Source organism: Schistocerca nitens, chromosome 4 (genome assembly GCF_023898315.1).
Source record: "Schistocerca nitens isolate TAMUIC-IGC-003100 chromosome 4, iqSchNite1.1, whole genome shotgun sequence".
NCBI lineage: Eukaryota > Metazoa > Arthropoda > Insecta > Orthoptera > Acrididae > Schistocerca > Schistocerca nitens.
The window spans coordinates 943,075,093-943,088,529 of NC_064617.1; the positions used below are offsets into that span (position 1 = coordinate 943,075,093).

General features: G+C 40.3%; 1 protein-coding gene across 1 annotated transcript in view; it reads left to right on the plus strand.

Moving 5' to 3' along the window:
• Positions 1-2,894: 2,894 nt before the first annotated feature.
• LOC126252699 (mucin-4-like) overlaps positions 2,895-13,437 on the plus strand; it is a 61,600-nt gene continuing 51,057 nt past the window's right edge. The window contains exon 1 of the mRNA XM_049953602.1: positions 2,895-3,713. Coding sequence (XP_049809559.1) covers positions 2,895-3,713 — 819 coding nt within the window. The remainder of the gene's footprint in view (positions 3,714-13,437) is intronic.

The following is a 13,437-nucleotide window of genomic DNA, read 5'->3' on the forward strand; positions in this document are numbered from 1 at the left end:
TGAAGAGATTAGCACAGGAGAGGAAAACGTGTAACAATATGTTAGACATGTTCCACATGGAAGAACCATGTGCTCAGTATGGTGTTATGACGGCTGTTGTTACCGATCGGTTCAGTCCGGAACCTCGCTGCTGTTACGGTCGCAGGTTCGAATCCTGCCTCGGGCATGGATGTGTGTGATGTCCTTAGGTTAGTTAGGTTTAAGTAGTTCTAAGTCTACGGGACTGATGACCTCAGATGTTAAGTCCCGTAGTGGTTAGAGCCATTTGAACCATTTTTTGTTGTGTTGTGCCGTTTCTGCGTTTGCTTTCATGCTGAACGTAAGTTTGGTTTCATTATGTGATTATTACACTTATTGGCCAAGAAGTCGAATATTGTAAATTGTTTGTATTCTTGTTGTTACTCTCAATTCTTAATTCATTTATTGTGTTGGTCTAATTCACTTACTTCAGACACAATAATTGGACCACCTATTTACATTCAGTTTCTAAAATTACTGTTTGGGTAATTGTCAAGAACCATGTTTTTCGCTTAACAAAAATTGTTTGTGAAAGTAGACCTAAGCCAGCGCAGACACAGCCTGAACACCACACCACCAAAATCCTATGCTATATGCTTCATCAATCCACGTTATTGCTGTGAAATGAATTAATGCAGTTCTTCAATGATAATTAGCCCTAGGAAATCTGTTTATAGACCTTCTCTGCAAATTGTAGACTCGGCCAGCGGCAGACCTGTATTATAGGCTAAGAAACGAGATATTGATTAAATTCCGGATAGTTTTCTGCAAAAATAGGTAATTTTCGCGTCAGGGTCAGGTTGCTACAATGGGCAAATTTCTTCAAGCCCGCAGCTCTATTTCTCTGGGCCTACTGACAACAGGTAGCCCGTAAGTGTACCCTTTGTTGCGAAAGATTTGCCAGTGTAGTAGTCACTTCTTCCACAAAGACAGAAAGCAGCAGAGGAAGAAGGTAAGAATCTCATCATGTTCTTGCAATAAACTAGTCTTCATGATTGAAATGTAGTATTCATATGACAATAATGATTAAAATCTGCATTCATCATTTGAAAGTACGAGGAATTCGCGCAATTTTTTCATATTTACAATGAAGTTTTGTGTTGTTGATGGAACTAGATGTTCTTAAGTAATGCAATGCAAGCTGCCTTGAATGACACATTTCGAGTTTCTGTGAATGAAAAGGTGGCGCAAAGATAGGAACAATATCCACATGTATTGTTGTAACAAGTATTTGAGTTACATATCAGAAGTATGAGAAGATTGAATACCACAAGGTACAATTTTTGCCTGCAATCAAGAAAGTGAATATACCAATAAGGTTATAGTTGTGAGATGGTAAGGCAGTTCATCAACACAGTCCATACGTCAATGGAAAGGCAAGTATTGCTTCCACCTGATGAACTTTCAGTCCACAGAAAGAATCTCAATGCCCTTGATATCACTCAAGAACACGGTGTCATCCTATAGTCTCTGCCAGGCTTACTACCCATGGGTTAAAGCCACTTGAGGTATGGTTTTTTAAGCGTTTGAAGTTGTAAGGGGTCCGCAGGCCCTTACTACTAAGTTTGCGCTCACACAGGATGACAGGGCAACTATCGAGTAGTGTGTGTGCAGGTCGCGAGAGCTAGAGGGGGTTCACCGGAGTGCCGAGTGCGGCTTGGGTAGATTCCCGCGAGGTGGGAAGAACTGGGCGGAGATCAGTTAGAGTTGAGATGTGCTGAAGTAAGGGTGTGGTAGGTTCCCGCGAGGCGGGCAGACCTGTGCAGAAGCCAGCAGTTGAATTAAAGCAAATTACCGGCAAAAGGGAGTGGCCATCGCTGTGGTTTAACCCCTTTGTGTTAGTATTATACGGGAAAGTGAGAAAGTTTAATTAAAGAGATTTCACATGACACCACGGCGAGCGACGCGACTTCGAGATACCGAGCGCAGTCCCGGCATCTAGCGGCCGAACTACAAACTACGCCCGCCTACAGCGCCACGGAGCGACGCAACTTCGAGACAACGAGCGCAGTTCCGGCATCTAGCGGCCAAACTACGAACTACGCCCGCCTGCAGCGCCACGGAGCGGCCGACGGGGAACTACGTCGCCTTGCAGCTGATCTTCAACTTCACGCGAGCTCCAGCGGCGGCACAGCCACGCCCATCTCAAACGTCAAAACATTGCGACTCGCGGTAACGTTGGTTGGTGAGTGAAGACGACGGGTTAACATAATAGTAAATTGCAGTGTGCAGTCTTCGCGATAAATAAACAGTTTTTAACTGGTATTTACATTAGGAAAAGTGCTCAATTGCAGTAATTTCAGAAAAGTTGCGAAACATACTTTGAAGATAGCATGCTTACTTATGCACACTGCACTGTATAAATGGTAATTGTTTGGTGATTTTGCATTTATAGATTTTGTGAGTGTTATGATTATCTTGTTTGAAACATTTTTACATAAACTGTGTATGTGGAAATTGTTATTGGAAAGTATTAGGTTTGTGAGAGCTGTTATGTTCAGTACTCAGGCATGTTGTATCATTTTGGGAACTAAATGAAAGGATTGCAGGTACTGTTTGATTAGTTCATGGTAATTAGGAGTGTTTTGGGTTATTGGAGGTTATTTTGTATTACTTGCCTGTGCATTAGAAATATAAACCAAACATGTCTACGGAAGATAAGCAGGTTTGTGAGGTAGTAGTTGAAGGGAAAGGAATAGGACAGGAAGACAGAAATGATTCAGAAATTAGTGATTGTGGATTGTCATTAGGAAGCCCATCAGCACATTCAACTAATTATCCCGAAACACCGGGACAAGCGATGAGAGCTTATCCATGTTTCAGAGGATGCCGATATACGGTCGATGTTAGTAGAGTTGCTAAAAGGTCAAGAAAGAATGCTCAAATCATTAGAGGAATATTCACAAGAAGTTAGAGAAAGGGAAGAAATAACCCGAGAATCGTTAGAGAAGCGTATACAAGAAAATAACAAATCACTAAAGGAAGACTTACAAGAATCGTTAGTGAAGAGTTCCCAAGAAACAAGAGAATCGTTAGAGAAGCGTTTACAAGAAACTAACGCATCGTTAGAGAAGAATTCACAAGAAACGAGAGAATCATTAAAGGAAGATATACAAGAGATCAAAACATCGTACACAAAGATGGAATGCAGTCTGAAGAAGGAAATACAGGAGTTACCAGAACGATTGAAGATGAACGTCGACGAGAGAGAAAATAAGCTACAGACAAATATAGACCAGGTCCAGGGAGACGTGGAGAAGACGAAAGGAGAGTTAACAGAGAAGATAGAAAACGATGTTGAAGAAACTAGAACCGAATTGGGAGAAAAGATCACCGAGGTGACGCAGATGCAGAAACAACGCAACGATGTGGTTAAGGAGATAGGAGATAGGCAAAACCAATTGCCTATCAGTCTGAGAAATGCTGTAGCCATGCAGCGAGAAGAAGATGTCCAGTGGGTTGCAATCGAAGGTGAGGCCTTCACTTGTGGAATCAAGAGGAAGAAAGGGACTACTAATTATGATCAGTTTGGAGGAGGATTATTGAAGAAATGCTGGCCCAAAAGTCGTCAGTGTGCAACACTTGAGGACCCACTACGATGCAGACCACTTAGTAATTGGAAAGGAACGTCGGAAGAATTTGCCAAACATTTGTGGAAATGGAACAAGATTTTGGAACAACCCCTGAGTGACAACGTAATGGTATCTGCGATAAAAAGAAGATTGAATCAGAAAAGGCAAGGAACCGTATCCAGGAACCTAATTAAAGGTAGAGAGGCCTTAATGAAGATACTGGAACAATTGGAGTCTATTAGATCACAGAAATACAAGCAAGCTAATGATCGAAACAGAGAAGGGAGTAATGACCCAAGGATTCATATTAATCATTCGTCTGATTTCCGAGGAAGAGGCGGAGGAACCGAGAAACCAAGGGACACTCCAAGTGAGGTCCGGTCAAGAGTGAGGGCTATAAGGACCCGAATAAACCTGCTAAGACATGATTAGGACAATTAGCCGTAAAATGGACATTTGAAAGAGGGAAGGGTTTATTTACATTGTGTTTGGTAAGGTATTACAATTAGAGTTGCATATTTCATATCAAAAATTATCTAAGGATGAATATAAAACTTGTAATAACTATGTTGTAGTAATAATTCATATGTTCTGTGTTTAGGTAATGATTTTTGAATATATATGTTGTGTGGTTTCATTAGATATTGGACCAGAGAGGACTATTGCTGGTTGAGACGAAAAATTGTAAATTTGGACAATGCCATTTATGTGATGTAATAACCTTTTGTAGAAATTGTTGTGGAGGCAGCCCACTACCGGAGTCCAGGACTATTTTGACAAATTGTAAATTCATTAATTATTTGTATTGCATGTTTTGTTCAAATGTAACTATGTTTTTTAAACCTCTTGCCGATTCTTTTTCGCCTGCGGTTCAAAAGAAGTTTTTGAGGGCGGGGATGTAAGGGGTCCGCAGGCCCTTACTACTAAGTTTGCGCTCACATAGGTTGACAGGGCAACTATCGAGTAGTGTGTGTGCAGGTCGCGAGAGCTAGAGGGGGTTCACCGGAGTGCCGAGTGCGGCTTGGGTAGATTCCCGCGAGGCGGGAAGAACTGGGCGGAGATCAGTTAGAGTTGAGATGTGCTGAAGTAAGGGTGTGGTAGGTTCCCGCGAGGCGGGCAGACCTGTGCAGAAGCCAGCAGTTGAATTAAAGCAAATTACCGGCAAAAGGGAGTGGGCATCGCCGTGGTTTAACCCCTTTGTGTTAGTATTATACGGGAAAGTGAGAAAGTTTAATTATAGAGTGATTTCAGTGATATTAAGTGCCGATATTGAACTTCCGCGTCTACCGCGCCGGCATTACTTGGATTACAGTGATTGGATGTTGCGTGTGACGATTAAGAGTAACTAGAGAAACCTGTGCTGAGATTAGCCGTCATTAACAGTGTATTGACGAAGGCAGTGGCTGTCTCCTTATTTCGTGCTTTTACTAAGAATATAGATCTTGTTTGTGAAACTGTGTTGTGTCCTTCTTACCACCAAACAGTACTTATTACAGTATTTGCGAAGGACAATACGGAATGTAACATCCCCTGAGCAGTCCAATCCGATTGCCAGCCCATTAGGTACACGATCACATTAATCAATTATCTAAATTTGGGCTGCTATTCAGATCCCGAACGAGCGGGAACAATAAAATATAAAGGGCATGTTACAAAGTGGTACTAAACTGCAGAGTGGAGAGGCTCCTAAGGCAAAATCACAGTGAAGTCAAACCTGAAGCTGTTACTCGATTTTGTTCTGTACGTCTCTTTGAAAAGGCGTGTGGATGGGATGCAACAATATGGATCACAGTAAATGGCTTTGCAAAAACAGGAGTTTTATCAGTAGACAGGAATGTTTCTTAATATTACCATTTCGTACCAGCGACGCAGTTTGAAACAAATGATGTTCCTGTAAGAGAAGCACTTGCTAGTGGACTAATTCTGGAACCACATACGCCTGGGCCCAACATTGTCATCTCAACATCTGGAAGTCAACAAAGGCCACAATGTATTCAGGCTGGTGCAGCGACACTGACATCAAAAGTTTCGTTGGATGAAATCTCTAGGGGACTGATGACCTCAGATGTTAAGTCCCATAGTGCTCGGAGCTATTTGAACCATTTGAAATCTCTCCCATACTGGATAGACACTCTCCAGGAAGAAGCGTAAATACTCCTCAAAAAACCATAGTTGTCATACAAACAGCGAATGAAAGAAGTGCAAAATTCAAAAAAGGGTAAAAAATAAACAACTAGGTTTAAAAAATCCTCTACAGATTCAAGCACCTAAAAAGTTAGTTGGGAGCTCAACTTTGGTTTCCATTATAAATTTAAAAAAAGTCTAAACCAAGATACCAGAAGTTTTGTGGCGTCTGTGGCAATGCTATAAGGAAGACATGATTCATTATTTGTTGTGTAAAGAGCAGGGTTCATGAAAAATGAACTTGCATTAGGAAAGGATCCAAAGTTTTCAGTTGTGAAAACTGAAACTAAAGTCCGTGCTACAAACGTAAAAATATATAGGACTTTCAAATTTTTGTTTTGTCTAATATTAAACCTAAATAAGTTAATACAAACAAAACATAAGTAATGCCGTTCATTACATGTTTTCTAGTAGTTCGTAAGAGTTTCAGCCATCAGATTTTACTATTATTATTATTGTTAATGTTATTATTTTAGATGCTTCCAAAGATGAAATTTTTACTTTCATCCTCCATGGGTTCGAATACATGTTATTTGGTGTCAGATGCCAACAAAAAGTTCTAAAAGTAAAATAACAATCAATTCTTGAATACAGGTAGTCTCGGTTGCAAAATTGTTTTTATCGGTACCAATTATTCGTTTCGTCCTTCTGCGGCATCATCAGATTATCTGAAGAGAACAGAAGAAAAAATTTTAGATGTAACAAACAGAAGTATAATGAAACATGATTCTAAACTGTTCACCCACGCATACAGGTATATTAATTTATGTCTATACTCAAATGAAAATTGCCTCAACAGGGCATAAATAAGAATAAAAATCATTTGGAGGAGGCGTGAACTCGTCAAAGGTCTTATCAGGACGGAAAAAAAGGAAATGAATACAAAAATTTAAAATTAACGGGAGGCAACAACAATGTAAAATGAAACAATATGTGAACATTTAGGTGCCTTACATGGGTTAAGACTAGATCAGTATGGTGTATACAGCACAGAAATAAGCTTAAAACATGTTAGCTGCAAGACAGAGAGCGTTGCGGTGAAGCAGGTCTGCTAAGGTATGTGACAGGAGGTACAGTATAGCGCCATCAGTGTGGGATAGAGAGCGCAAGTGTTAACCAGAACTAAATACCCCGAATTCATTACTTAATGATAAGCTAAATAAAAATTAATTAAAATGTATATAATAACATTTTCAAGTGGAAGAATCAACTTACACCATTGCAATAACGAAAGGTTATAAAAATTAACTAACAACGCTTGGGAACAACCAAATGGCGCGCACGATAAGATATTGCCATTTACAAAACTTCTGAGAAGGAAAAATTGAGAGATGCGTAAATGGGTCTTAAATCGTAGCTAAGCCCATCACAACCTAAGTGAAATGAGTAATAGTGCTCTCAGAGGATTTTGAAGTTAAAAAAGCTAAACGCTGCCTGAACAGGCCATGAATGCCCAACGGCACCGACCGGCCACCGTGTCATCCTCAGCACACAGGTGTCACTGGATGCGAAATTGGAGGGGCATGGCCGGCCGAAGTGGCCGTGCGGTTAAAGGCGCTGCAGTCTGGAACCGCAAGACCGCTACGGTCGCAGGTTCGAATCCTGCCTCGGGCATGGATGTTTGTGATGTCCTTAGGTTAGTTAGGTTTAACTAGTTCTAAGTTCTAGGGGACTAATGACCTCAGAAGTTGAGTCCCATAGTGCTCAGAGCCATTTTTTTAGAGGGGCATGTGGTCAGCACACCATTCTCTGGCCGTATGTCATTTTACGAGACCAGAGCAGCTACTTCTCAATCAAGTAGATTCTCAGTTTGCCTCACAAGGGGTGAGTGCATCCCGTTTGCCAACAACGCTTGGCAGACCAGATGTCACCCATCCAACTGCTAGCCCAACCCAACAGCGCTTAACTTTGGTTATATGACGTGAAATGTGGTTACTGCTGCGGAAAGGCCGTCGGCTATTATGAAGTTACCACAATAAAATATATGAAAGCATCTATAAATAACCAAGACTAAACATAAAGTCAACGGCCTTACCAGACTGGTAACACAAGTTCCCGTCAGATCACCGACGTTTGGCCTTTCGAACGTGGCATTACTTAGGTGGGTGACCATCCGGGTCTGCTGAGCACTGTTGACAAGCAGGCTGCACTCATCCCTTGTGAAGGTAATGGGCGGGAGACAGCAGTGTTTTGACCACATGCTCCTCCATACCCACATCCAGTGTCACCTATTAGTTGAGGATGATACGGCGGTCGGTGGGTACCGTTGCTCCTTCTGGAAGCTATTCAGACGGAGAGAGAGAGAAAGAGACACCACGCAAAGAAAGTAACAGCAGCTTGCTCACTTGCACGGAGTGGGTCACCTTCCATTATTAAAATAGTAAGAGGTTAAAAAGTTATGAAGAGAATGGTAGCAATTAAAGATCAGAATTAAAATGATATGCAGGAAAAGCTCTAACATTCACAAAAGTGCTGTAGATGAAGGGTTTGCAATTACATAATAGGATTTAAAGGGTGGCTGAAGATATGGCAAGCTACATAGTGTGAGTAATGCAGCTGACAAAGTTTTACGATATCAACATAAAAATGCATAAATGAATCTTTAAATGACCAAAAGTACTTTTAATCAAGTAAAGAAATATTACAATATTAAAAGTATCGACAAGTATTTCTATATGTATTGTATTTAACAGTTATTACACCATAGACCATTCATGGAAACTACCTGATACAATGAAGGAAGCCAGTCCCCTTGATCATGCCGATAAGACATGTCTTTATGTTTTAAACATTTCATTAACAGGGAATATGTATGACTTACGTCTCTCCTATAGTGGAATGCAAAAGATAATGTACAAGTTACACCGAAAATAAAATATTTATTATAATATCACAGGATTTTATTATATACTTCCTTAAGGTGGGCCATCGATGAGCGCCTTACTCTAGTAAAGTTCCAGTATTATACTTTGCGACGTACCAAGTCGCTCTCAACTACTACGATTCCCTACACACAGTGGAATCACGTCACATTCAGTGGTAGAATGATTTAAGTAGCAGTTGAATATTAATAACAATGTATTAACATTTGTAACACATAACAGACAAGAACACGTAATCGTACAGGTCACAAATCAAACCATTATTCCTCTCCCTATTTTTCTTTGAATTTTCATTTTCGTTAGCTTATTTTCTGGTTATCTGGTGCAACATTCGAGTTTTCATTCTGATTAACCCGACCGTACCAGCCTCATACTTATAGTTGGAAAGTGAATCCCCTCTATTATTATAACAATAAGTCTTAAGTCCTATGCAGTCTCTTATTATAGCTTCTTCATTTTTCCTTCTGCAGTCGTACACCTGCAGAAGGGCTTATAATTGCCTAACACAGTCGATTTTAAAGCAATAAATCTTTTATGAATAAAATATTTTGGAACGGAACCAGATAGTGTACAACGAAAGACAATCAATATTCTTATAACAGGGTGTTTATAAAGGCACATTTGCATGCCGTGTGTCAGTTTCCACGGGAACGCGAAATCTTAATTAAATAATTAATCTCTGACAAATAAATAAAGCCTATGGCACAGAACTGCAGCGCTATGCCGCTGATAAAACAAAATACAATTATGACACTCTTATGTTTGATTAAGAAGAAGGAGGTCATGTACAACAACTGGTGCGGGAAGCACGTATATTTTATTAACTGGCACACCGCCATATTTGATGTTATATAAGAACACTGCGAGTTGAAATCTTACTAGGCACTCGATTCTGTAAAGAATTTATATTTATGAAAGTACGTAGAACTATTTAACTGTAGGCTTATTTGTTGAATATATCTGCTTTAACTAACTGTGTAAACTTTTTATGTTTAGTAGCCAGTCACCTCTGTACGACGTATTGACATGGTTGGCAAATTATTCTAATATTGAGATTTAGATCTGAGTCCGCACCTACCGCGGCAGTCTTTGGAAACGATTTAAATACGAAGTCCGATTATTTGAATCACATTTCACGGTCAACTACGAATAACATTGCATTTACGAAAAAGCCATTGTCAAGGGTCTGATACCAAATAATTAAACGTCCACGTTCCAAATAAGCAAATATTAATTACATCCAATCACTATCATACATATACAATATTTAATATTTTATTTTATTTATTTATTTATTTATTTTATATGTTCCAAAATGATTTTTACAATTTTTTCCACTTGTATTTCAAGAATGAAGTTATGTAGAAAGGTGTAATACCTGTTAACAAAGTTCCATGTTTGCGCCTCTGTAGCACACAGGATATCGAAGCGATATTCCGGTTCCTCCAATGTCCCGCCCTGGAATGACCTCACTAACATGCGCAATTGCTGTTGTGATGCGAACTCGCAATTCCTGCAGCTCCCGCCTCATGGTCAGGTAGGCAGCGATCCTTCACACAGCCCCGAAGAAAAAAAAATTGGTTGTGCTTGGAAATCTTCGAGCCCAGAAAATGGGTCCTTTTCTGCCAATCTAGTGACCTAGAAATGTGTCGTCCAAAGCTTTCTGAACGATCATAATCGTGTCAGGAGGGGCGTCACCCAACTGCAATGTGATATCAGGGGTAGTTCTTCGACTTGTGCAAGTGCAAAGTGTTGCAACATGTCCATACAAACATTCGAGGTTAGCTACACCTCGAGAAAGAGGAAAAGTGGTACAATCACACGATTATGAAGCAGAACAAACCACACGTTCACAGTTTGACTGAGTTACAGAACTTCCATGCTAACATGGGAGTTCTCAGAGTCCCAGATCTTCATATTGTGTCTATTTCCTTCCCCATAAAAAATAAAAGTAAGCTTCGTCTTTTAACATCACCCATTTCACATAGCCTGAGTCATCTTCGATGCGACTGATAATCTCAGTTGCAAATGCTTCACGCTTGGGCCTGTCATCAGGTTGAAATGCATGAAGCAGCTGCATCATGTAAGCGTGAATCTTCACTCTGTTGTGTAGCATCCGGTGCGCAGTGGTTGATGGTTAATGCAGCTGTCGAGACACTTGATGCATTGGTTGTTGGGCTCCACATAAATACCTGTTGGACCCGTTCCCAATCGACGTCACTCCTCTCGGACGCCCAGATCTTGTCCTCTACATGAGACTTCTGGATTCCTTGAAGCTCGTGTACCATTGTCTACAGTATTAGAAGTGTCCTGATGGTGACGTGATTCTGTAACGTGTTCAGGAGTTCCACTGGGCCTATACGCCAATTTAGTCTGTATCACCCGTTCCACACACTGTACCATTTTCATCAATGGAAAAAGACTATAGGTATACCAGAAAATCCACCTCTCTACCTATCCCTGGTTTTGAAATAGACACCATTAATCTTATAAAGACCGTTTTGGAACACGACGTATATGTTATCAACAGCTGAATACGTACTACCAGATATTAGTTACTTAACGTTAAATGAAAACAGCACGTCAGAATAACAAATTGTTTAAACTATAACTGCACGAAAATAGCAGCCTAAAACAAACTTCAAATAGTCTGGAAAAGAAGGTAGAGGCTAAAATGGATTCTTGGACCTTCTTACAACATGAACTGTCAGTTGGTAGCTACTTAAATTTCATTGCAGGTGCCTGGCAAATGGTCGATATCTCGTCACGAAATCGACACCGGTAAGCTGGCCAGCAAACAGGTTATGCCACGTACGAAACATACAGTCCCTGCAAAAATATCGGAATGACTTTGCAACGTTTTCCAAGTTCTTGCCTAGAAAAGGTGTGAACAAGGATTTCTTGACTACAATTAGTTAGAATGGCCTCGTTGGCAAAGAGGCGTTAAACCATACTCTTCTTTTCTTAGAAACTTTATTGCAGACACGTTTTCTTCTAGGTGGATACTCAGAACTTGGTCCTTGCTGAACGACTGCATATCTGTATTTATAAATGGTGTTGGCCTGACGACATTAACGACAACAAAAATACACTGCACGATTTAAGTGGTCTGTAATGTATATGGTTAACAAATGCAATTCATACAGCACGAGGAAAGTTATTTCGTCTGTTATAAAACTCAGAAGGAAGATTAAAATTCAGATACGTACATGGTCATTACGACGTGGTATGCTACCAACGTATCTGATTTTCGCTATTATTCTTCAGTCCCGATTTTTAGAACAGAGAGTACCTTAACAGTGAAGGTCTGCATTTTTCATCCCTCTGTTAAGCTTAGACAGAAAGGCCACCTTTAATCTGTTTGAAGGTTTTAAGTTTGTAGTCGTTTCATCAGACAGGTAAACGGGTGCGAAGACGATAGGTAGCAACGCTTATGTAATGTTGTCCCATTAATATTCTCCTTAGAACTGCGTTTTGTGACCTCTTTTCGATGATGAAGAAACGCGAAAACTTGAAAATTTCTTGTCAGATTGAATCAGTCGCTAGTGGTTACTAACAGTTCTAACGGAATATGTGGACCGGAATAAGTGGAGTTATGGCATGAAACTAAGTTACAAACCCTCTATAGGCTCTAATAGATTCGTAGCATAGTACACTAGTAACGGTTTATGACAGACGAATAGACGCTGTAAAGTAACTCATAATGTACAATGTATAGATCCAGTGTCAGTGAGGGAAGATGATAAACATAAAGTAAACCAGCTCAAAATAAATATGCTTGCGGTACATAATCAGAAAGACAATGAAGACTGGTTCACCTTCAAGAACAGAGGAAAATATGTGCTACCCCTTAATGTTCCGCAATGAAAGAGTGGGAGATTGTGAGAAATGACGGGAGGCGCTTATCAGGGTTTAGGTCTACATCCTTAGCGATATGATACGAGAGTGGGATAGCGTTGCTTATCAACCGTTGTGTGACATTCCTGCACTCTACAGCGCGGACCACGCATGAGGCGTTGGAAATAAAAACAGAGAAGCGATATAGTGCTGGGTGCGGCTATTTAAGCCCTCAGAACATCAGAAGCAGCACTGCGCCGGATTTATCCTCCAGCAGACATGAGGACTCTGGTGAGTACATGACAGAACTATGTGGCAAGTCTGGTACCTTGACAGTGTCACTGTTCCCTTCTAGAGTTGCAGTATTTCGAAGCCAGAGCGTTTACTTTTTTTCTTTTTTTGTCGAGGATCTATGTCTTTAATCAATGCCTAAACAATATTTCAAGAATCTTTCCAAGAACTGTTTACGTCTCGGTTGAAAACAAAAAGTGGTGCAATATTTTCGTAAATGTAGTAACCGGGAGATGGTGCATCCTCCAGTAATCTTTCCTTTTACGAGGCGCTGCAGTGTTTCTTTCACAACTTTAATGGCGAAAATTTATATTTTTAAAATATAATGGTATTATAATATTGAAGTATACATTGAGATTGAAGCTGACGAAGCAGAGGGAATTAGGTTTTCCGCGTTATGATTTTGCCGAGGTCATTCAAGATGCACCTTCTAACACTTCCACTCACCCAGCTGCAACTTTTCCCGTGTCCAAAATCTTGGGTAACGTCGTTGTTACTACCAAATTTCGTGTCCCGTACAGTTAATAGCAAATAAAGCTACAGTATCTGGATGGCGACTATTTTAGGTTGCTATGTGCATCGTTACAACAACTGCTTTCTAGACGTAGACATCCATAGGCGACGATCTTCAAAACAAACCATTCTTTGACAAT